The sequence below is a fragment of the Aquarana catesbeiana genome, linkage group LG13, assembly GCF_042186555.1.
Source record: "Aquarana catesbeiana isolate 2022-GZ linkage group LG13, ASM4218655v1, whole genome shotgun sequence".
NCBI classification, from domain to species: Eukaryota; Metazoa; Chordata; class Amphibia; order Anura; family Ranidae; genus Aquarana; species Aquarana catesbeiana.
In genome coordinates, this window is record NC_133336.1 from 32,779,537 (window position 1) to 32,803,905 (window position 24,369).

At 42.5% G+C, this 24,369-nt stretch overlaps 1 protein-coding gene across 16 annotated transcripts in view; it reads left to right on the plus strand.

Annotated features, from left to right (window-relative positions):
* NRXN3 (neurexin 3) overlaps positions 1-24,045 on the plus strand; it is a 460,573-nt gene extending 436,528 nt beyond the window's left edge. For 10 of the 16 annotated variants that reach the window (XM_073610156.1, XM_073610159.1, XM_073610161.1 and 7 more), the window contains one exon: positions 21,710-24,045. In XM_073610156.1, coding sequence (XP_073466257.1) covers positions 21,710-22,632 — 923 coding nt within the window. In that variant the 3' untranslated portion in view covers positions 22,633-24,045. Of the gene's footprint in view, positions 1-18,874; positions 19,666-21,709 lie in introns of all 16 variants that reach the window. The other 6 variants (XM_073610162.1, XM_073610163.1, XM_073610166.1 and 3 more) reach the window with 2 other exon arrangements.
* Positions 24,046-24,369: the final 324 nt, after the last annotated feature.

Sequence of the window (24,369 nt, forward strand, 5' to 3'; positions counted from 1 at the left end):
CAAGTTCATCTAGCCATCTCGATGTAAGGTGGACCTAGGACTGGGCTCGCTTGAGCATTGAGAATGACTATCCCATAACCTACCTGTGTGAAGATCGATATATTCTCCACAAGCACTCAAAGTTTGTGTACGGTTACTCACAACCCACCAGAAAGAAGTTAAACAACTCATTTCTTTTCTACGAGAACCACAAATCAAGACTTAGACTTTCCCCTTACAAGTTACTCCATACCAAGTGCCTTTACAATAGAAGATTAATGCACAAATAGAACACACCTCGTGTCACCTGCCTTTATCTCATGGGATCAGATTTTAGTGTTTTATGCCGTGTACACAGCATCAAACGTCCGACGGACTTTCGATGTAGTTACGATGGACTTACGAATGACCGGATTTGCCCACACACGAACAGACTAAAGTCCGTTCGAAAGTCAGTTTGCTTGAACGTGATGACGTACGAAGGGACTAGAATAAGGAAGTTTCTAGCCAATAGCTGCCCTTGTGTTGTTTTTTTTGTCCGTCGGACTAGCATACAGACGATCGATCAGACTCGAATCCATTGGAAAGATTTGAAACATGTTCTAAATCTAAAGTCCGTCTGATTTTTGACAGAAAATGTCCGCTGAAGGTCCGATAATGCCCACACATGGTCGGATTGTCCAACGGATTTGTTCCGTCGGACCAGCCCGGTCGAAAAGTCCGCCCTAAAAAAAAAAAACATAAGACACAAGTTTTTTTTTAGCCAATCTGATTCAGTGCCCTAATTATACCAAATTTTGAAGAAACCAGCACACGCTTTACAGCCAACCGTTATATAAAGATAATAATCAATGTGACACTGCTGTGCCTACCTAATTGGCAATGAATATCCAAATAAAATATAAACACCAATACGTGAACATAATACTACTAACCGTCCAATATGTGATGCCAACGTTTATCGTGAGTAGTAAATAAAAGACCTTATAAATTTGATCAGTATACAAAGAAAAAAAAATGTGTATATATATATATATATATATCTATCTATATATAGATATATAGATATATATCTATATATCTATATATCTATATATATATATAGATATCTATATATATACACACACACACACACACACACACACACACACACACACGATAAACAGTGTCAAGGTGCAAAATAATTATCACTTACACCAGTGTAGTTTATGGTGTATATGTAATATATGTTTTTTTGTATACTGATCATATTTATAAGGTCTTTTATTTACTACTCACAAAAAGAGTTGGCATCAGATATTGGATGATTAGTAACATTAAGTTCACTTATGGGCTCTTTCACACGGGGCGGATCAGTGATGATCCGCCCAGTGAACACCCGCTTGCTCAGCGGGGATTGCTCCGCCGATCCCCACTGAGCAGGAAAATGACAGGTACGTCGGTCAGAAAGCCGCTCTCCCCTATGGGGGATCGGATGATGACGGACCGTAGAGTCCGTCGTCATCCGATAACGGATGGAAAAGTAGGGTTTTCCTCCGTTACACTTTTCGGATCGGAGCGGGTCGGATATCAGCGGACATGTCACCGCTGACATCCGACGCTCCATAGGGATACATGTATGTCCGTTTTTCGTCTGAAAACGGAAGGATGAAAAACGGACATACGGATCCCCTGTGTGAAAGAGGCCTATTGGTGTTTTTTTGGACATTAGTTGCTAATTAGGTAGGCCAGCAGTGTCACATTGATTATCATCTTTATAGCTACGTTATCTAGGTAGTGGAAACACAATTTTACGGTGTGCAGACACTTGTAAATGCATCTATTTAGAGCACAATAAACGTGTTAGGCTGGGTTCACACCTATGCAAATTGGACCGCATCCAATTCGCAGAACATTTGAAAAAACTATTAGTTTCAATCAGTCTTGTTCACATATGTACGTTGCATTCACACTCCGCATTGCCCGAAAAAGTTTTTTAGGCAGGGCAGGCACGTATTCTTCTATGGGAACGCATCTGATTCGCAGATGCGTTCCGTTGTAAACAGGCATTCTCTCCCAGTCCTCACTACACCTCCCCCTTTCCCTGCTCAACAGCTACAACGGCGAGGAATCGCTGAACTGCTGCTTTTTCTCATCGCACAGAGAATGGAGCTGGAATTCTCACCGGACTGGTGTGAATCTAGCCTTAAAGTAATATTTATAACACCACTGCCGCCACTATAAATCCCTAATACAAAAGGTAACCGATGAAGATAAGTTACTATCGCTGCTAGTAACTTATCTTCATTAGTTACTTTTTTGTTTTTTTATTTTTTTTATTCACAGCCAACCATTGATTAAAAGAAGTAGTAAAATGGAAACCACATCCATTTGCTGAACCCACCACACACTAAATTCAAACATCCGGGCGATTTCACTGGCATGCCGGTGACAACAGATTACTCTTAGTAGAAGTTAGTGACATTCAACTGGGCCTGTTCTGTCTTCAGCATTACAGAACAAAGTCCAGTTGCATGTGATTAACTACTACTAGCTGTACACTGGCTTAGATATACGATTAGCACAATAGAGACCATTATACTTATTTACTCTTCCAATAGTCCCATTTCCCAGCAGAGGAGGCACCTGCAGCTTCCATATTTTTACACTTTTTTTCGTAGAAGTCCTATATTGTAATAGACAGTAAGCACAGTAAGCACAAAACTTTGTACGTGAATAGCAGAGCCATCAGGTAATGTATATCCCCATACAAAATCTTTTATCTTTGCATCCTGCTGTGCAATGTCAGATGTATGAAAGATAAAATTATGCTCAAAGTGAACTCTTATCTTGGAATACTAGAATTCACAATTCACAGCACAGGGACAACTCCCCCGTTGTCATTCGGAGTAGACCTGAGGCCCTTTAGGAAGTGGCTGTCTGCGGCACAGTTCGGGATTCTGTGGCTTAGCTAGGAGATATGCAGGCTAATCATTGCAGGCAATGCTTTTGATTCAGGCATTACTTGCAGAGATCAAATAAGAAATTGACTGCAAAATTCTTTCCTATGGGACAGTACTGATTGCTGTTAACAGACAAGCCTGCTATCAAGGAGAACATTTTTTTTTTGCTTTCTAGCTTGTCAAACATCGGTACAAGCAATCACCTTGATCCTTCTTCCATTAAGGAAGGTGTTTCTAATACCTGCGCTGCTTTAACTTTTTGACCAAGAAGGAAGAGTGATCACAGCGTTGGACTTCTCTTCGAGGCCAACATGTCTACCTTTGAAGTAAACTTGGCCCTTGGATTGGTCAACCAAAAAGAATGCAAAGAGAGACAGCTGCCCGCCTGAGGACAACCGTGCTCTCAAGACTAAATGACATATCTAAGTACAGTATAAGTGCGATCAGTTAGGCTCAAGACCTCCTCCCATTATCAAGAAAAGAAAGGCTTGCCACCATAAAGCAGGCGTTGGCCAGTAACTAGCTTTCTCTGGAGTAACAGCTTAGGTATGTCGGTATGCTGGGTTCATTGAGGAATGCCAGACTCCAGCCCGCTCTGCCCACCTAAAAGTAAACCATGCAGATGGCATTACAGAGAATTTTATTGCCACTAGTGTGTCCATTATCTGACCAGTGATCATCCCAGTTTGGAGCATGCTGTTCATGTGTCAGTTGTGAGCTGGAATTAACCCTTTTGATGTCAGCGGGGCCTGCAGCACAAGGTCAGGCTCACTGCAGGTTATCAGCTTTGCATGCCGTGTCATGTGCCGCATGATGCGTCTGTCTCTGTGTTCTCGTGTCTGGTCGTCTCAGTAATCTGCCTACGTTGAGCAGAAAAGCTTTATAGAAGGTGTGCCTTGTATTTCCCTCTCTGTTCAGAAGTTCCATCCATCCTCCTTCCTCTCCATCCCTCACCCTAGTCCCAGCAGAGATTCCACAAAGTGGTGGCCTTTTACTGCCATAATCGGCCACTGGGTCTGATGTATGGAAATGGAGACAAAACTAGCTACCCCATCAACCAGCCATATTCAAGCATTGTTATTTCTAAGGAATGTTAGATTGAAAAGAAAAATCTTATTGGTTGTTTTGCGTGCCGAACCATTTTTTCTTGTCCCCAGTTTTTATACAACAGCCCCAGTGTCTACACATATGTACGCTGTCACTTTGACAAGTGCGATAGCAATTGTCCTGGTTGTATTTCTGGACTGAATGTCACCTACTGGGCTTCCCAGCATCCATAGGGGCAGCAGCGATGGATCTGACACTAGCGCTCCTCTCTACAGGGAGCAGATATTGGATTTCAAGATTTAATCACCCCATTCTCTTTACACCAGATATTTCATGTATGGATTGTGTGTGGTGAGATGGAATTCCAGGTTTTGTTATGGCTTTATAGAGAAGATGAATGTTGATGAATCCTGTTTATAAAGTGTCTTTTGAGTGTATTGTGTATGGGCAGAAACACTTCCTTTTCAGTGTCCCTACGTTATATCTCCCAGTAGCAATTTGTAGACCATCCTACGGAGATCAGTGCCTTTCTCCAGACACATCTGCATGCTCTGCTTTAGATGCCTATGGCTGGAGAAAAACTTTGATGAACACCAACAGCAACCTACTGAAACTGGGCTTAATGGGATATTTTAGGCTTTAAAAATGTAGTTGGCTGTAAAGCATGTTCAAACCTAGTCATCCCAACATAGACATACTATATTTAATAAGCCTTGCTTCTACATAAACTATGGTTGCCGTTATGTATGGTATATTTCATACGTAGGCTAAAATTCCTGGCTAAGGCTAGGTTCACACTATTGCGGATGATTGCTGTTCCTGTAGTCAAAACGTGCTGCATCCATAATGGCACCCCCCCACGCATCCAGAAATGCAGTGCAGGTGCGGAAACTGTAGGGAAAAAGCACCATGTGATTTCTCGGCTGTTGCGTTTAACAAAATGCTGCAGGGACCTTTTTTTCTGCGTGAAATGCAGGCACAGCAGCCCATTCAAATGAATTGTGACATCAAGTGAGGGGAGAAAATCCCGGGCCTGCTGTCACAGGAAGGGAGGGGGGGGATCCGGGGGAATGTAGGCAGATGCAGATGTGGGTGTAACATGTTCTCACAAACTTATCCTTTTAACCACTTCAGCTCCAGGAGGTTTTACCCACTTCCTGACAAGGCCATTTTTTGCGATTTGGCACTGCTTTAGCTGACAAATTGCGCTGTCAGGCGACCCAAATAAAATTGATGTTCTTATTTTCCCACAAATAGAGCTTTCTTTTGGTGATATTTGATCACCTCTGCAGTTTTTATTTTGTGCGCTGTAAACAATTAAAATAGACAATTTTGAATAAAAAACAATATTTTTTTACTTTCTACTAAAAAACTTTCCCAATAAAAAAATGTAAAAAAATCTAATTTCTTCATCAGTTTAGGCCAATATGTATTCTGCTACAAAAAAAAATCCCAATAAGTGTATATTGATTGGTTTGCACAAAAGTTATTGCGTCTGCAAAATATGTATGTATGGCATTTACATTTTTTATTAGTAATGTCGGCGATAAGCAATTTTTAGCGGGACTGCGACATTGTGACGGACAAATTGGACAATTTTTGGGGACCAGTGACACCAATACAGTGATCAGTGCTAAAAAAAAAAAAAAAAAAAAAATGCACTGATCACTTGAAACTGGCAGGGAAAGGATTAACACCAGGGGCGATCATAGGGTTAAGTGTGTCCCTGGGAGGTGCTTTCTAACTGTGTGGGGGACAGATAAATACAATGAATAGTGGTGCAGGTTATAGTATATAGCATGAGATTAGAGTCCACACAAATGTCCTTTGAGCTATTAAGCTCTGTGTGAGGAAACAGTCTATGCAGACAGGGCAGCCTTGCATGGGGAGCCAAAGCAGACTCCAAACATGTAGAGAGAAAACAAACAGGAAGCAGGCGCCTCTTAGTTAAGACTGTATAGTTTTATTAGACAAAGTGCATTAAAAACGCTCACATTTAGGTTTCATTACTCAGGCACAGGTTAGTCCTGTTACACCGATCTCCGTCACAGGTTCCAGCAGAGGGGGTCACGTCCTGGCAATCCTTCTCATGGCTGGTGTTCTGCCGAGAAAGTTCCCCCTGGTGGATAATGACCCCCCCCCCTGCACTGGGAAGGCGCAGCGTTTGCGCAGTAGGAACCACAACGGAGCCGCCGAAAATAGCTGAAGCTGAACATCTGTGAGTCAGCTGTACACGGCACCTGCGTGCCAACTCGCTTCGCTCGGCATATTATTATTCTATCTCTGTGTCCACTTGGATGGTGGGGCTTGAACCTGGACTTATGGCAGAATGTAGTGCGCAGGCGCCGTGTAGAGCTGACGATCAGCTGTTCCTCTTCGGAGACTTTCGGCGGCTCCGTATTCGTTTGTACTGCGCAAGCGCAGTACAGGGGAGTCCTTATCCGAGGGGGGAACTTTCTCGGCAAGACACCGGCGTCCTGACCAGCAGGAATCTCCCAACATGTGTGCAGAGTCCAAAGCGAGGCTTGGAGAGCAGCTGGTGGATTACAGGAAAGCACTGGAACACAGCGTGCTGGCGTCACAGACAAAATCGCAGCGCGTTTCCGATTATGCGCACTAGGGGGATGTCTGTAGTGCGCTCTCCTTTCTCAAGCCATGAGTAGGATTCACAGGACGTGACCCCCTCTACTGGAAGCTGTGACGGAGATTGGTGTAACCAAACTAACATGTGCCTAAGTAATGAAATCTAAATGTGAGTGTTTTTAATGAACTTTGTCTATTAAAACTATACAACTTAACTTAACTAAGAGGCTCCTGCTTCCTGTTTGGGGGACAGATACACTGGAGGAAAAAGAGAGATCATGTTTCAGCTTAGCTGAAGCACAGGATCTCTCATTTGCTTCGTGCCAGATCCGGGACTTGCCTTTTTTACACAGAACGATCAGCAGGTCGTGCCTGACCCACTGATTTCGTTCCTGCTGTGTCCAATCACAGCGGGGGGTCGCGCGCCCCCTACACCACGTGCACAAAATCATGAACAGGTATGCGATTTTGCACAGCCGGGCCGCCTTGTCACAGTATATATGCGGCAGGCGGTCCAGAAGCGGATACGCAGTGTAGAGAGAATGATTAGGCACCTCTCCCAGCAATGGTGCACAAGTAGGCACTGGGTGGACAATAGGAAAAGCACAACATATAAAGTCCAGATTTATTTTAATTAGACTCTTGTATCAATAAAATCAGCACTTTTCAGAGGTTCAAAGGATTAGTATACATCATTGACTGAGAGCAAATACATATGTATTCATAATGGTTTCTAAAACAAAGCAACATGAGGATATACCATTCAAAATTAGTAAGTGAAGTACATTTTCTATCTATGCTTAACGTCCTAATTTTGTAAGGTATATCCCTATAATTATTGCCATATTATATCCTATACCATCTACACACACCATACTGTAGTGTATAGCAGCTTTTTTCAGCATGGAGGAACCCTTGAAAAAACTTTCTGGTGTCAGGGAACCCCTACTAAAAGTTAAACTATACATTAGTGTGATGGGCAGTGGGAAGATAGCTCCTTACATTTGTGATCATTGGGAAGAATTCCCCTCTTACAGATAGCTAAAAAGAGCAATAGTGTCAGTGGAAACATATCTGAGAGGCAGAAATTGTTCAAGGAACCCTGGTTGAGGAACCCTGCTGTATACTGATCAGTCTTTTGCGTTATCTGTTACCCCTTTTTTTTATGATACAAGTGTCTAAATAAAACTAAATCTGGACTTTATATATTCTGCCATTGGCATTTTCTCTTTGCACACCTAGTCTCTATAATTTGAAGACAGCCCAATAAAGACCTACTTGTCAAGCCAGAACCAGTTCCATATCTCTGGCTCACAATACGCAGTGATATGACCCCTCTGCCTACATTAATAAACAGGAGAAAAAGTGTAATTCGGTACACAAATGTTTGCATTATTCGGACTGTCAACATCCAAATAAAGCAACACAGAATCAGAAAATGTATTTAAACAGCCTGGAGGCAGAAACATGGAGCTTGGTGGGGTCTACTGAACCATAGCAAATTCCCCATATCTGTCATCGTTTGAAGATGTGTCAGCCGTGTCCTCGTTTGGCTCCTGTGGGCTGGTCAGGTGCTGTGGGAGAAGGAAGCCTCCATTGACAAAAAAGCCTGCAGGTGTACACAGCAGTGGGGTTTTGGCTTCACAGAACAGACAGGTAAACTGTCAGGCTTTGGCGCTGGGTGTCTACAGGGATGTAATGTTAAAAGGAATCCGATGTGACTGCTATGGAACATCTATGGCATGGTTAACTAATAAGTGATGAGCTCTTGGATGTGACAAAACTGCACTGCCTGCTGGAGAATTGCTTATTGTTGCAGCTCCCTAATAGAAAACTGAACAATCGTTTTACCGATGATGCAGTAAACAAAATACTGCCTGATGCAGGCTCTAGGAATGAAAGATCTGGTAGGGGCCAATTTTCTAAGGCCTCAACCACATACAGAGCTCCGTTAAAATTTTTTTTTTCTAAGATGGAAAGCATGAAAGAAAGAGAGAAAGAGAGGCCATGGAGGTAGAAGAACAGGAGATAATCTAGAAGTGTAGTGCTTGTGGAGGAGAATAATGGTTGCCTAGGCTCACATGTGGAGAGGAAAAGAGGAGATATGGGAGAAGAAAAACCGAGGAGTCTCCAGTGGTGTACTACTTTGAAAAGTAAACAATGCAGTAGAAAGTAATGATGAGTTGTGATCACATTTGGAGAGGTTGCAAAATACCTGGAGGAACCTACCAACTAGCACAGGCTTTTTCAACACAGAGGAACCCTTAAAAAGAAAAAAAAACCTTCTCTGAGACCACTCAGAGAACCTCTGCTAAAAATTTACTATATCCACAACTCATGATACATTGGTGTGATGGTAAGCGGGAAGAACATCCCCCTTACAGATAGCTAAAAAGATAATTGTGTCAGTGGTAACTTTTCTGACAGGTAAAAATCGGTCATTGTTCAAGGCAACCTTTAGAGGAACCCTGTTTAGAACCCTCTTTAGACAGTTCCTTTAGGAGGAACCCTGCTTGAGAAACCCTGAACTAGAAGCTCAAATTGTTTTTCTCTGCCCAGACCTTGGCGAGAAAACAGTCACTTTAAATGTTGTGATAAAAAAGTTCCAAGACCTGGACTTGCCTTGAGGAAGAGTTCTGGTCAGCGTGCTAGACAATGCAGTTCAATACCTCTTGAAAAGAAGATGTAGCAGAGGCATTAACTGAAGGGTGTGATGGCTCACAATAACCATGGTTCTATACATGGTTATGGGTAAATTGGTTTTCCAGGTATAGGTAATAAGATATATGAACTACAAGCACAGATTGATCTACTGACTTGTGTAGACCCCTAACACTTGTGAACACCCCCTAGTGGAAACCTCCGCGACATCTTTGCCAAATGTATGACATTACATTGTGTAGTATAATAGTTCCTTTTTTTCCCTGGAAACCATTTTACTTAATCATTTGAGGGGGTCCACATACTTTTGGTAATATAGTGTATGTCACCTATAAGTCCAGCCTCAGTGGCCACCCTTAGACGCCACATTTTACAATAGCTTTTTCCCTACAACCAAGCATCGGCACTGACCAGAAAAACATAGAGCTTGCATTAAAAACAAACCCGAAAATCCACAGGAGCCTGACCCATCAAACAGAGAGAAAAGTCTGTATTTCATGTGACAAGAAATTTACACCCAGTTCAGCGAGTTAATTTAGAAAGGAAGACAGGACTTAGCGTTGGGAAATTGCTTCCATTTGACTTCAGCAGCTTGTAAAACACACTGTGAAGAATCGGAGCCTGCAGCACATCTGGCTTAAACAGGCAGCTGTTTGAAGATTAAAGCAGCCCCAAGTGTTAAATGGAAATGCAAGTGGTTCCCGTGCCTGCACCACTAAAAATAAAGAGCAGAGATTTTCATACAGCAGCTTGGAAGACCGTTCTGCTAATTGAGATGTTATTTTTTTTTTTTAATGAAACTGGCGGGTGGGGAGGAGGCAAGAAGCTACTCATGAAGAAAGTTCACGTTGACTTCAAACCATAGAAATCCTTTCATTTGTTATGGCCCAGATTTCAGGCAATGGCGGAAAGTTAATTAGGCTTTTCAAGCCTTCCACTAAACCCACCATCGCTGGTCCTTTCTTCTTTCTAAAGTCTAGTTTTTTGTGTCCTGAGTGGGTCGGTACGGCTATTAAATATGCATTCTTTACAGACAACATCTAAATCAAAGCACTTATAGATTTGATTTTTCTCATTAGGAATCTGGGTAATTAATCAATTCAAAGCTCCTTTTTAGAAAAAAAAAACTGGCCAAGGAACATGTTATAAAAGCTCTGTGTATTATTGATGTTCACCTAAAATTCCCTTTTTCTTTGATACAAAATACAAAATTTTTTTTTTAACATGAAATCTTAGGCCTGCATGTGTTGGACATAGTCAGCTGTGGCAAGGAATTTACCGCAGCCCTTTTGCAAGGTGCATCAATCTATAGAGCAACCTTCAATGTCTATGAAGACTATCTATGAACTAACACACCAATACTGCAGAGGAATGGGATTTGTAAGGAAGGGTCGCATTTTGATCCCTGCTGAGCAGGTGGATGACAGGTCCGTCTCCGCTCACTGTGCAGAGATGGATCTGTAAAAGCCCCGCTGTCCTCTATGGACAGACGGTCCGTTTTCATCCAATCCGATTCTCCAGACGGATGGAAAATATGGTTTCCATCCGTCTGGATTTCACGGACAGGATCAGATCGGATAGCGGCAGATATCAGCGGACAGGTCATCGCTGACATCCGCCGCTTCATAGAGGTGCATGGAGCATCCGATCGGGTCTGCCTGAAAAACAGGCGGACCTGATCAGAAAGCACGTGTGAAAGGGGCCTAAAGATATATGGAGGTACTGTCAACTTTGAACTAGGACTAATCAAATTGGGGTAATTATACCCCAATTCCAGTATGGGCCACTCCATTAGGGGCACCCCCCCCTAATCCATGCGCCAGGCCCCTTATCTACATGCAGGGCGCCGGACGCATGGATTTCAATGGGGTTTTTTTTTTTTGAAGCACAGGATTAAAGCCCGAGACTCTAATTCGCTTAAAAAAAGAGTGGGTTCGGGGCGCAGAGCACTGCGCCCTGAGCCCACCCAGTTGTGTGATGTTAGCGAAATAATATTCTCTAATGTCTTCCTGCTTCTCCTCCCAGCCAATCAGGAAGCGGGTCCTGAGTCTTAGGACTCCCGGCCAATCGGGTCTCAGGACCCTATTCCTGTTCGGCCGTGTGGAGAAGCAATGGTCCCTCGGCAAGTTGAAGCAAGGAGCAGCATCGGTCTTCCCAGATTCATAGAGCTCGCACTGGGCACTGTCCTCCTAGCAGAGCCCATAGCTCAAACGAGCAGGTCCTTCCAGTCAGAAGCCCAGGCCAGGGACCTGCCCGGGAGGGAAGAGAGTGGACGGATGCAGAGAATGCCCTGATACCGAGGCCAGCCTGTGCATGCGGGCAGGGGGTGTGTTTGCGTGCGAGTGAGAGGGGTAGGTTTTTTTTGCCCCCACCCCCTCCCAAAAAAAACCCAAAAAACATTGAGCACTAGCCGCCACTGCCCAGGTTGAATATAATTACCCCAATTTGACTTCCACAAATATACAGTACTGTGCAAAAGTTTTAGGCAGGTGTGAAAAAATGCTTTCAAAATACAAGTGTTAAGGTCTCATGCACACAGCTGCTGTTAAACTCATGTTTTTGTGAGTTTGGGTTTTTTTTTGCCCTTAAACTCCCCTCTATGTTATCATTGACATTTTTAGCAGTTTATCAGCAAAAGAGTTTATAAGCCGTTTTCTGAACGCCCTAATATTGCGTTCAGGAGTGGGAATTCTGACCACAAAAACCGCTGAACGCTGTTAAACACACAAACTCTGGGCACATTTAGCACTTTTTATTTCAACAACCAGGAAAAATTGAAATTCTGTCCAATGAAAAAAAAAAAAAAAAAAACACCTAAACTGTTTTGAAAAAATGCAGCTTAGGTGAGTTTATAACACAGATATTCTCCGGTCAGGATAAACAGCTTTTACAAGAAACCAGTGTGCATGAGGCCTAATCATTTACTTTCCATTTTGTTAATTGATAAAAATAAACTAACAGAAGAGAAATCCAAATCAAACCGATATTTGGTGTGACCACCCTTTTCTACCTTCTAGGTACACTTGCACACAGTTTTTGAAGGAACTTGGCAGGTAGTTCGCCAAGATGTTTGTAACAACCTAGGCACAGCTCTTCTGTGGATGTGGGTTGCCTGAAATCCTATTGTCTCTTCATGTAACCCCAGACAGACTCCATGATGTTGAGATCAGGGTTCTGTGGGGACCAAACCATCACTTCCAGGATTCCTTGTTCTTATTTATGCTGAAGATAGTTCTTAATGACATTGGTTGTATCTTTAGGGTTGTTGTCCTGCTGCAGAATAAAATTCGGGGCCTATAACACACCTTCCTGATGGTATGGCATGATGGTTAAGTATCTGCCTGTATTTCTCAGCATTAAGGACACCATTGATCCTGACTAAATCTCCAACTACATTTGCAGAAATCCAGCCCCAAACTTGCAAGGAACTTCCACAATGTTTCACTGTTGCCTGCAGACACTCATTGTACCACTCTCCAGGCCTTCACCAACAAACTGCCTCCTGCTATAACCAAATATTTCACATTTTGACTCATCAGCCCAGAGCACCTGCTGCCATTTTTCTGCACCATAGTTTCTATGTTTTCATGCATAGTTGAATCGCTTAGCCTTGTTTCCACATCAGAGGTATGGCTTTTTGGCCACAAGTCTTCCATGAAGACCACTTCTAGCCAGACTTCTTTGAACAGTACCTGGGTTTATCTGGGTCCCACCAATTCTGCGCTGATGGCACTGCTGGACATCTTCTGAAAGGAAGTAAACATGATGTGTCTTTCATCTGCTGCATTGTTTCCTTGGCCAGCCACTGTGTGTACAGTCATCAACATTGCCCGATCAACGGTGTCCTCAATGCTGCAAAATAAAAGGCAGATATACTTATCCATCATGCCATATCATCAGGGAGGCGTGTGATTGGCCCCAAATTTATTCTGCAGTAGGACAACAATCCCATACATGCAGCCAATGTCATTAAGAACTATCTTCAGCATAAAAGAAGAACGAGGAGTCCTAGATATTATGATTTGGCCCCCACAAAGCCCTGATTTAAACATCAAGTCTGGGATCACATGAAGAGACAGCAGGATTTGAGGCAGCCGACATCCACAGAAGATCTGCAGTTAGTTCTCCAAGATGTTTGGAACAACCTACCTGCCAAGTTCCTTCAAAAACGGTGTGCAAGTAGAAGAACTGATGCTGGTTTAAAGTCAAATGGTAGTCAGAACAAATCTTGATTTGATTTAGATTTTTCTTTTTGTTTGCTTACTTTACATTTTGTAGATTGATAAAAATTTACAATATATATTTTTGAAAGCATTCTTACTTTACAGCTTTTCACTTTACTTTACAACATTTAAATTTGGTTACAATCTGTGGCATTCAACTTGGGTTAACTCTATTCTTAATATTTAAAATGGGATGACTATATTCCATGACATTCTGTGTAACTCTACATTTAGCATGCCATATGTCCAGTTTTCCTATGGCACCAAGTAAACTGAACATTTGTTTTAAAAGACCCTGTAAAAGACTTGCCTATGGATCTAGATTTGCAACTCGCACCAAAGAATATCTTCCGATTCGATACATTTCCTGTACTGGTAATTTTTGGCACGCACCAATACAAATGAAAACTATAGGTCCACTAGGAGAAGTTTGGAGTGGCCTTGCTAAGACTTAATGGACATTTATTATGCAATGCAAACATTGCACAGTCCCACCACAATGTTCTATATATGTTTTCTTTATGGATCCACTTAGGGAATGCAGTGAGAAAGAGCTAATGACAGGATAACATAGGGAGCCCATGGACTTGTGTCACAGTCAGCATTATTGTATTAAGGGTTTTCAGAGTTATTAGCAGCCTCAACTCTAAATTCCATATAAATCAGAATCTCAAGAATAAAAACAGAGTTAAAGGAGTTTTAAAGTCAAGCTTTTGTTTAATGCATTTTATGCATAAGATAAAAAAACCTTCTGTGTGTAGCAGGCCCCCCAGCACCCCCCCCCCCAATACTTACCCTGAGCCCCCTCTCTGTCCAGCGATGTCCACGATTCCCTCAGCCGTCTGGGACTCTCCTCCTGATTGGCTGCGGCACAGCCGCTGTGCCATTGGCTTCCGCGGCTGTCAATCAAAGTCAGTTAGCCAATCAGGGGAGAGAGGGGGCGGGGCCAAATGGCTGCTGAGTGTCTGAATAAACACACAGGGCTGCAGCTTGGCTCGGATGTCCCCATAGCAAGCTGCTGGTCTATGGGGGCACTCGGAAGGAGGGAGGGGCCAGGAGCAGCAAAGAGGGACCCGAGAAGAGGAGGATCCGTGCTGCTCTGTGCAAAACCAACTGCACAGAGGAGGTAAGCATAACATGTTTGTTTTTTTTCTTTTTTTAAAGCGAGACTTTACAATCATTTTAAATTCTCTATGCTGACCATAGCAAACAGACATTATTTTTTTTTAATAAAAGGAGGTAAAGGAAACATTTCATTGGTTGCCATAAGCTATAGAGAACTTCTCTCCTTCAGGAGGTCTGGTGTTTGTGGGGATTCTGCAGTATTCTAAGGGATTCTAGGCCATTGTTGAGATCTGGGCTGTGTATGTGCCATGTACCTTTTTTGAGATCTGGGCTGTATGTGCCATTGTTGAGATCTGGGCTGTAGGTACCATGTACCTTTTTGAGATCTGGGTTGTACGTGCCATTGAGATCTGGGCTGTATGTGCCCTATGCCATTGTTAATATCTGGCCTGTAGGTGCCATGTACCTTTTTTGAGATCTGGGCTGTATGTGCCGTGTGCCATGGTTGAGATCTGGGCTGTAGGTGCCTTGTGAATGGTTAACAGGCAGATTGAGTGTTGTGACGTTTTAATATTTGTGGAATGTGCAGTGTGTGGCATCCAATTGTTTAAAATTAGCCACTCACCCAGATTGCATGAGGGAGCCCTGGGGGGACATCTCTGGATGAAGAAGCCGCAGGTAATGCGCTCACTGACATTGTGTGGAGGATGGAAACGTCTGCAGATTATGGCTGTGAATCCTCTGTTCACCATTTGTGGAATCTCAAGACAGGGGCCCCCGGTGACAAAGGAGCTGGCACTTTACCGAGAATGTGTTAATGATGCTCAAGCTTTAATAGAGATGGGGAATATCTCAGTATCTCTCTGGTGCTCTGTAATGGCAGCTGGTGGGTACATTCGATTAAAGGCTCCTGTGTCCATGGCTGACCCCTCCGTCCAGTGAATGAAAGCAGCATTTAGCCAAAATTAAACTAGCCAAATTACTGCCTCCTGTTACCTACTTTCTGCATCGTTGTTTTACTATTAGGGCCTATTTACATCTCTGTGCACCCCCAAGAAGAATATCTAGACTGCACAGCACTGTGTTCGCTGGTTGGCTGACAGCCTGTGACATGCTGCAGTTTGCAGCATTTTCAGTGAGGTGCAAGGAAGCCAGTAGGTCGCGAGAATAGCGTTTGCAGAGAACGGACACTATCCTCTAAGAATTCGTATCCTCCACTCCAAAATCTTTTTGGGGCCCCTATACAGTAGTGTATTTAGGTTTTGTGCTGCCCTAGGCCTGACTAAACTTGTGCATACCCTAATTTAAATACAACCCACCCCTTCCTGTCAAGGTCACACCCCTTACTGTTTAAGACCCGCCCTGAAATTTGAGTGGGGACACTAGTTCTGAGGGCGTGGGGGGGGGGGCAATGGATTCCCTTAATTCGCAGATTTCCCTCTCACTTCCTGTTTGGCTATGGGGCAGGAAGTGAAGGGAAATCTCTGCAATGGGACAGGGATGGTAAAAAATAAACTGACAGGGGCTATAAACCTCCCTTACTCTATCCAGAATGGAAAAAAAAAAAAAAGTGTTGCCTATAGTTCTACTTTAAGTACAAATTTCTGATAATTTTATGGAGAGGACTAAGAAGATATAACCATGCCAATGGTGCAGCAGAAAACGTATAGCACAGTGAGGAAGATTTGTGGTCCAGGATGAGAGGACAGGAAAAATTAGAAGCGGCGCCCCCGCGCCCCCCCCCCACAGTTGCGGAATGCCGGCCGCCTACATATCGGAAGCAGTGTTGCCACTTTATGGGGGCGCTAGACTAATTTGCCTCTCAGCCCAGTCCGCCCCATGAGACTGGCACTACACTAACAGTGTAGCACAAACTGCGGGGACTCTTTCAGTGCTGCCCCTGGCCTGGCCCAGGATACAGCGTTGCCCCTATCTGAACAAGTCGTACATAGTTTTTCCCCCAAAAAAATCCAAACCAAAGATGGCACCGCTATGTGCAAATTTAATATTTTTACTAGTCTGATGAGAGTAAGTTATGATTGGGTGAACTGACCCAGGTTGCCACGCTGACATTGTGGATCTATTGAATGAGCCCTAACGTTTCTGGCAGGCTTTCCAGTTTTACTCTAAAGCTGCTTTCCAGGCGAACTGTACCAGCCCTATACACACGAGTGCCACGCCCTGCAAAATTCTGATTTCAGCTACCCATTTACAGCTTCACTGAGTGGGATCGTCTTTAACAGTTGCCGGTGTCGCAGCAGACAAACTGCACCAAAAGGAGTTTGCAGATTGTGTGTGCTCATCCAGCTGGTTCAGTACACCCTTTTAGTTGCAGTATTTGGGGAATCACTCAGATCCCCTATAAGACAATGGAACACGTTGGCACTATCATAATTGTGGTGCATGGGATCCCTGAAAATCGCAGGTGAGATCTTAGAACAGAAGAGAGTTTTTTTGGCACTGCAGAGCCAGGCCGCTTGTCTGATGAGCTCAGCTCCGTAACAGACCATCAAGCAGCAGGATTAAAGGATTACAGCGCATTAGATGAGCTGTCAGCACCACAGTGTATATCAGACATTCTCTGCAGAGGTGGCAGCTACTAAAACCATACGATAAAATCCTTCCCACCCAGAACCCGGCGGCAGGCAGTACATGGGCTACTAGAAGCGGAGAAAGAGGCTCAATTAAAAAAAAAACAGCCACTTTGCAGCTGATGAATAGCAAGACAAAAAAAAGGCTTTCTTAATAAGTGCACAGATCAACGATGTGCAGCTAGCCACGGCACAAAATGTTTCAAGATGATGACCGATTGCTTGCCGTGGGTGACTAAACACATCTTAAGCTTATTAAGCAAAGTGTGAACTGTCGAAAAACCGTCCAGCGATGTGGTGCTGCTTTCATTCACCTTACCTCCCCTTCTCTCCCCCCCCCCCCCCCCCCCCCCGCCGCCTCCCTCCCCAATCCTCCCCGAGCTTGCTGGAGTTTTATTCTTTATTTCTTGTATACTTTCCCTAAATGCAACTTTAAGCATGCATCGACATCCTGCAGCCAAGAACTGACCCACTGTCGATTTATAATCCAATATATTTTCAGTTTTTTTTTTCTTCTCCTGTTTATTTGTCATGCACAAACAGACAGCACTTCTGTGTGATCCATAGTTTAACCCTTCCCCCCCGTTGGTGTGGATTCCAGAAATCATGCATTAAAAGGTGCAGCTTCAAACTACATTCACACATCTGATCGTTAACTATGATTGATTGGAATAGCCACTGGTTGGTGTACAGCTAAAGGTTATTGCAGGATATACAGGTGAATTCAATAAAGCCGTGCAAATTAAACAGCAAATGCAGTAACCAATCGGGTTTCATATCAATGAAGGATTCATTTTGGCTGCTATAGGTAACTGCAAATTGCACAACCCAATTCAATAAGCCAATAGACGGACACACACAAGGGCGTGTCCAAGAGTTAGGTTGCACTGAACGCAACATGCCCATAATAAGCAACACCAGGAAATCCAGGTGGACAAGCTCCGCACCTACGCAGTCTGTGTGTGCATCATTTGGAAAACTGTGTTAGCATTCCTTATGTTCTGGCATCAAAGGACTTTCTCCCTTGTGAGATGAGAATGTTTTCCTACCTCCCCATGTGGTTTTAATCTGTCGGTGTTAACTCTTCTCCAATATAATGTCCTTGATTTGATGCTTGGTCTGTTTCCAAAAAAAAAAAAAAAAATCCACCCTTCCCTGCTTTTAAATTGAGCTGCAAAAAAAATATGCTGTCATTTTTTTTTTTTTTTTTTTTTAATTCTAACACATTCTACTTAGGAACAACTTTAGCTGCCTCGACTCAGTGATCCGTGCTGTGTTAGGACCGTAGTGGGTGTGCCAGGCGTCAATCCAATAAGAGTCCTCCATCGTTTCACACACCTTTCTCTCTGACCCGCAGCTAAAATTGTTCCAAGGATGAGCCAACGTCTTGAACCTAAAGCCCCGTCTGCTGTGAACTGGTTTCGCTCTGCTATTCATGTTAACCTCACTCTCATATTTTTCACTTCTATAATTTTTTTAGTAGAAGAAAAAAAAAAAAAAACTTTTTTGGGTTGTTTTTGATTTTTATTTTTTTTCAAGATAATGCTGTCTAATATTTTTCTTGCTTTTGTTTGATGTGGATCTTGCTCATTTCGGGTGGGTGATTAAAAAAAAAAAAAAAAGGTGAAGGAGATTTGCATGACGAACAAGTTGCAGTTTAGGGTTTGTAATATCTGTCAGTGTTTAGACTTTGCTTTTTCTTTTTCTAGATGGGCATGCAAATGTTCATTTTGTTTTTTTCTTTTATTTTTTGTTCTGTATATTGCCTGTCCCTTCCTTACAGCCAGAAGCTCAAAAGCTGCTAGATCACTACGTAACGCCTTATCATGGACATGGCAACTGACTCACACCCTCGGCCTACTCATTCTCATCCAATGTCTAGTGTCCTCATAGATTTGACCTCTCCCAGTACCCTTACTTTTCACCCCTCCCCTTCCTCACACCCTCTTTATTCCATCCATTAGATGTTTGTATTTTTTCCCCCCCAAAACGATCAACTCCTTATAGATACGACAATTTTATAATCAGTTAAAAAAAAAATTTGAAAAATTTACAAATCTAGTTATGACTAGGCACAAAAATCTCCCAGTTTGGAGCGTTATTCCAGCATTCAACCTTATGTCCAACAAAAAAGTAACAATGAGATTTAGTTCACTTTGCTCTATTTTTTATTTTATTCTTCATTAATATTAAATAAATATTATCAAGATCAAATTAGTAAAAAAAAAAAAAAAACAAAAAAAAAAATTGTTACACAGAAAATTGGAGCCACAGAGAAAAGAGCCGTGTGTGATCAAGTTACAGTGCAGGAGTTTTCTCTTTGTGTTTTCGTGCTGTGAGTCCTGTGTCTGTCACCTTACTTGTGTCATTTTGTCTTTAAAACAAAAACAAGTATAGCTAAATGATGACTCCAGATTATAGAATATTAAAAAAAAAAAAAAAATCTGATTTCATTTTTGGTTAAAGTATTAGGAAAACAAATGAGAAGAATGTATCGATTTGACATTCTTATACAACTTTGTTCTGTAAACTTTTTTTTTTACATGCCAAAAAACATGCGGGCAATATGTGGATGTAAGTCAACTGAACAGTAATGTATTTTTTTTTTTTTTACTTCTGATCTTCCATTTTTTTATTTTTTGTCCCGTGGTATTTTTGGTTCTCATTTTTAAATTCTTTGGTTGGGGATCTTTAAATTTCCTTTCTTTTCCGTTTCTACTTTGTTTCTTAAGTTAAACTTTTGTTTCTGAGCTTTTGCATTATTATTTCTTTGTGGTATTTTGTTATTCAAATTTGTGATTTTATTTGCATTTGCTGTGCTTTTATTTGAGATTTCTTTATTTTCTGTTAAAATTTTCATTTTAGGGGAGGGGATGGCTGGGACTTTTCTTCATTGTTTCATTCTTTTAATTTTATCGTCATTGTAAAAGGTCCAACAAATTACATTTTAGACAAGAAGTAATACAGATTCAATGTTGGGGATAGTTTAGATGAGGCAAAGATCACAAGGACAGGACACAACAAAGGGACAATGTAGGTAGCTAATTGATGTATTCAATCCGTCCATCAAACCCCCCCCCCCGTTCGGTTGATTGGTAAACCCCACACTTACCCCATCTAGGTTGCAGGCCTGCATCTCCTCCTCGGCGGCTTTCCCCTGCGTCTTCTCCCTTAGCGGCCAATACGGTCGCTTCTCCTCACGGCCAATCGGGTCTCAGGACCCGCTTCCTGATTCTCCAGGAGGACAATCAGGAAGACAATAGCAAATATTAAATTTGCTTTTGCCGCTCACCACTGGGTGGGCTCACTGCACCCTGGGCCCACCCTTTTTTGAAGCCAATTGGAGCCTTAGGCTTTAATCACGTGCTTGAAAAAAAAAAAAACCCAAAACACTGAAATCCATGCGTCCGGCACGCTGCATGTAGATATGGGGCCGGGCTCATGAATTAGGGGGGCAGCGCTCATAATGAAGCAGCCGACACTGGATGTATTACTATTGCTGAGACTACGCATATAATACATATATTACTATAGCTGAGGATGTATTACTAAGGCTGAGGAGTAAGGACAAAGCAGAGATTACAAGGATGGGGTACAATGTAGGTACCTGTTCCATTATAATACTACAGTTAAGGACAAGGCCAAGAAGAAAGGCACACAAAGTAGATGATCAAGGTATTATTAAACTGGAGGATGAGGAAGAGAACACAAGGAGGGATCACAATGTAGGTAGCTGATTGTTGTATTGCTACCCTGGAGAATGAGCTAAAGAACACAAAGATGATGTACAATGTAGGTAGATGATCAGTCTAATTTCTACAGTTGAGGACAGGAAGCAATACAAGGTCAGTGTACAATGTAGGTAGCAGATTATTGAACTACCACACCTAATTGTAAGGCAGATAACAAAAGGGCAGGGCACAATGTGGGTAGCTGATCATTGTGGCAGATCCCTTTAAAATCCTCAGTTGTGGAAATCGGGGATCACATTCACAACACAGTAGGCCGCTGCTCACTCATCGGAGCCGAATCGGCGAGCGCGATGACGTCACAACTTTTGTGCCGCTTTTACACGTTATGTCCCAGGGTAGTTATCAGTGTACTACTACAGCAAAGGATGAGGCAGAGATTACAAGGGTAGGGTATAATGTAGATAGCTGATCAATTTATAGCTACAGCTGAAAACGATTCAGAGAATGCAAGGATGGGGCACAATGTAGGTAGCTGATCAGTATATTACTACAGTTTAGGATTAGGCCAATAGTACAAGCATGTAGCACAATCTTTGCCATGCTGTACACTTGATTTGACATACATTGTGTTTGTTGGGTCATTGTAGTACTCAAGGAAAGGACCTATTGTCCCAGTGTAGACTGCAGGATCAAAACTAAAACTCTTCTCAAATAAAACTTGCTTAGATTAAGATCAGGTAATGATAGTAAGAAACTTGAAAACAGAAATGGCTAAGTAATGGGCATAGGTCAAATGAACGTAGGTGGGATAAGGCATCAGACCATTAATCATCTATGCATGCTTAAAAACACTTGTGATGATGATTACTAATTATGTGTTTTCTATCTCCCCCTCCCCTTTGTCGTGTTTTTCTTTCTGATTATAGGAGGTGAATTAGTTATACCTGTCTTAGTAGAGGATCCCTTAGATTTCCCTTCAATAGCTACACGTACACCTTCCATCACTCTCCCCCCTACCTTCCGACCACTCCTCACCATATTTGAGACCACCAAAGATTCCCTGTCTGTGACCCCTGAGGCGGGGTTACCTTGCTTGTCGGACCAAGGCAGCGATGGTTGTGATGATGATGATGGCTTGGTGATATCGGGGTATGGCTCAGGGGAAACCTTTGACTCTAACCTGCCCCCTACCGATGACGAAGATTTTTACACCACCCTCTCCTTGGTAACAGATAAGAGCCTTTCCACATCATTCTTCGATGGTGGCTTCAAATCACAGGCGCCCAAATGGGGATCAAAGGACTTTAGACCTAACAAAGCCTCCGAACCTGGTAGGACTTCTACCACAAGTTTGCCCCCTGAGCTGATACGCTCCACGTCTTCATCTGGGATGGTGCCCATGGTGCCAGCCGGCAAAATGAATAACCATGAGCTCAAACCCCAGCCCGATATAGTCTTGCTACCGTTGCCCACTGCCTACGAGCTAGACAGCACAAAGCTCAGGAGTCCGCTAATAACATCCCCCATGTTCCGTAATGTGCCCACAGCAAACCCTACGATGCCGGGAAGCAGACGGGTCCCGGGGGCTTCTGAGGTGGTCCGGGAGTCCAGCAGCACGACGGGAATGGTCGTCGGCATTGTGGCAGCCGCTGCTCTCTGCATCCTGATTCTCCTGTATGCCATGTACAAGTACAGAAACAGGGACGAGGGGTCCTACCAGGTGGACGAGACAAGGAATTACATCAGCAACTCCGCTCAGAGCAATGGGGCCCTTGTGAAGGAGAAACAGCATAGCTCGAAGAGTGGCCACAAGAAGCAGAAAAATAAGGACAAGGAGTATTATGTGTAAAATAACACCGAGTATTCATATCTATGTAATAAAAGCAAATACAGATGTGAACTGACTAAACAAAATCAGCAAAGGCAAAATGTACATTGCCATTGAAATGTAGAAATATAATTATGTAAAGGGTAGAAGCAGCAAACGTCAAGAGTGAAAGCTGGAGCAGAAGCATCAGCCTACGACAGAGAGCTGCTATCATTCTACCCTAAGCTGAACAGAGCTAACTTTCTACTCAACTGTAATATAAAGCACACTTAACTCTTCTGTTTGCTATGAATGGCAAAATAAAACATGAAAAACATGTACACAAACCAACGAACAAGAAAGTCTAGTGACCTCCAGCTATCAGTTCTAGGGCTCTCTTCTCAATCTGTGTGGACCCAGCTCAGAGCCCCTGTGATCTATCATAACAACACTCTGAGAGAGCCTTAAATACTAAAGTGAAAAAAAGAACAAAAAAAAAATAAAAAGACTTGTATGTTATTTATTTCATTTTTATGTTTCTGGGAGCTTCATTTAATTTTATTTTCTTGTAATTTATTTTTTGAAAGTCCTCCCATCTTTATTTATAAAGAAAAAAAAACAAAAAAAAAAAAAAACCAACAAAACACCACATGGCCAAAACACAGCCATGTACAGCCAAGGAACTGTAAACTTCATGTACAACAGCAGCCGTGTGCGCGTGTGCCTGTGTGTCGAATGTCTGTGGATGAAGATTGTTGCCATATAGAGAAACCACAGCGTGTTCTCTCTTCATATCAGGTTGTGGTGTCTATAGAACATATTGTTTTCAGTACGTTTATCTAAAACACATTGAACAAAACAAAAAAAAAAAAACTTGTCGAAAAGGAGGATTGACAAGGGTTGGGTCTATTGTGAGATCTGGCCTGTGTCTTTAGTCATATAGAACTCTCACAAGGCTAAACACACCAGTGTGAAAGGGACGCCGCTGTCCTGTCCAGTTACAGCCAAACAACATCCGGAAAGGAGCCGGAAAAGGGAGAAAAGAAAAAAAAAATTGAGCATTAAAAATATTTTCAAAAAACTTCCAAATAAGGGAAGAATGTCAGAGACTTTCTTTTGCGTTCTGGTTTTGTGACTTCCTGCGATGCATGCAAAAAATAAAAAAATCAATTAAAAACTGCTCACAAAATAACAAGAACAAAACATTTCAGAACTGGTGGAAGAGAGAAGAATTTATTAGCTTGGACAAACACTTGTGAGAGAAAAGGTTTGCAAAGCCAAAATGTGTGGAGGAGGGAGTAACCATGTTCTTTTTCCATACAGTAACGTTCGATGTAGAATGTGATGTGAATTTGGACCCTGCCCCACTCTGCCTTTATTCCAGGACTCCAGACAGATGAAGATGCTTTCGCAGATGAATTTAACAAAGAAAATAAAATGAATTTTATTACGAGTAGAATCTATATATATATATACATATATAAATATGCAGAGATATTTATCAAAATGACTGGTATTTGTTTATTGGTAAAAAGAGGATTGTGTTTTAATGGAAAAATGTTGTCATTAACCCCCTCAGCATCAGCTCTGATACAGGTAAAAGGTCTGTTATAATTAGCGCTCTTTTTCCAGGCATCTTATCTTTTAGTGGGGAGTGGGAGTGAGCGCAATGCTAATTGGTGAATATGTAAAAAATAAAGTCTGTGCTCCTTTGAGAAACCAGAGACCTGCTCGGCCTCTTTGCAATATAATAATTACAGTGGGAAACGAGTCTGGAGA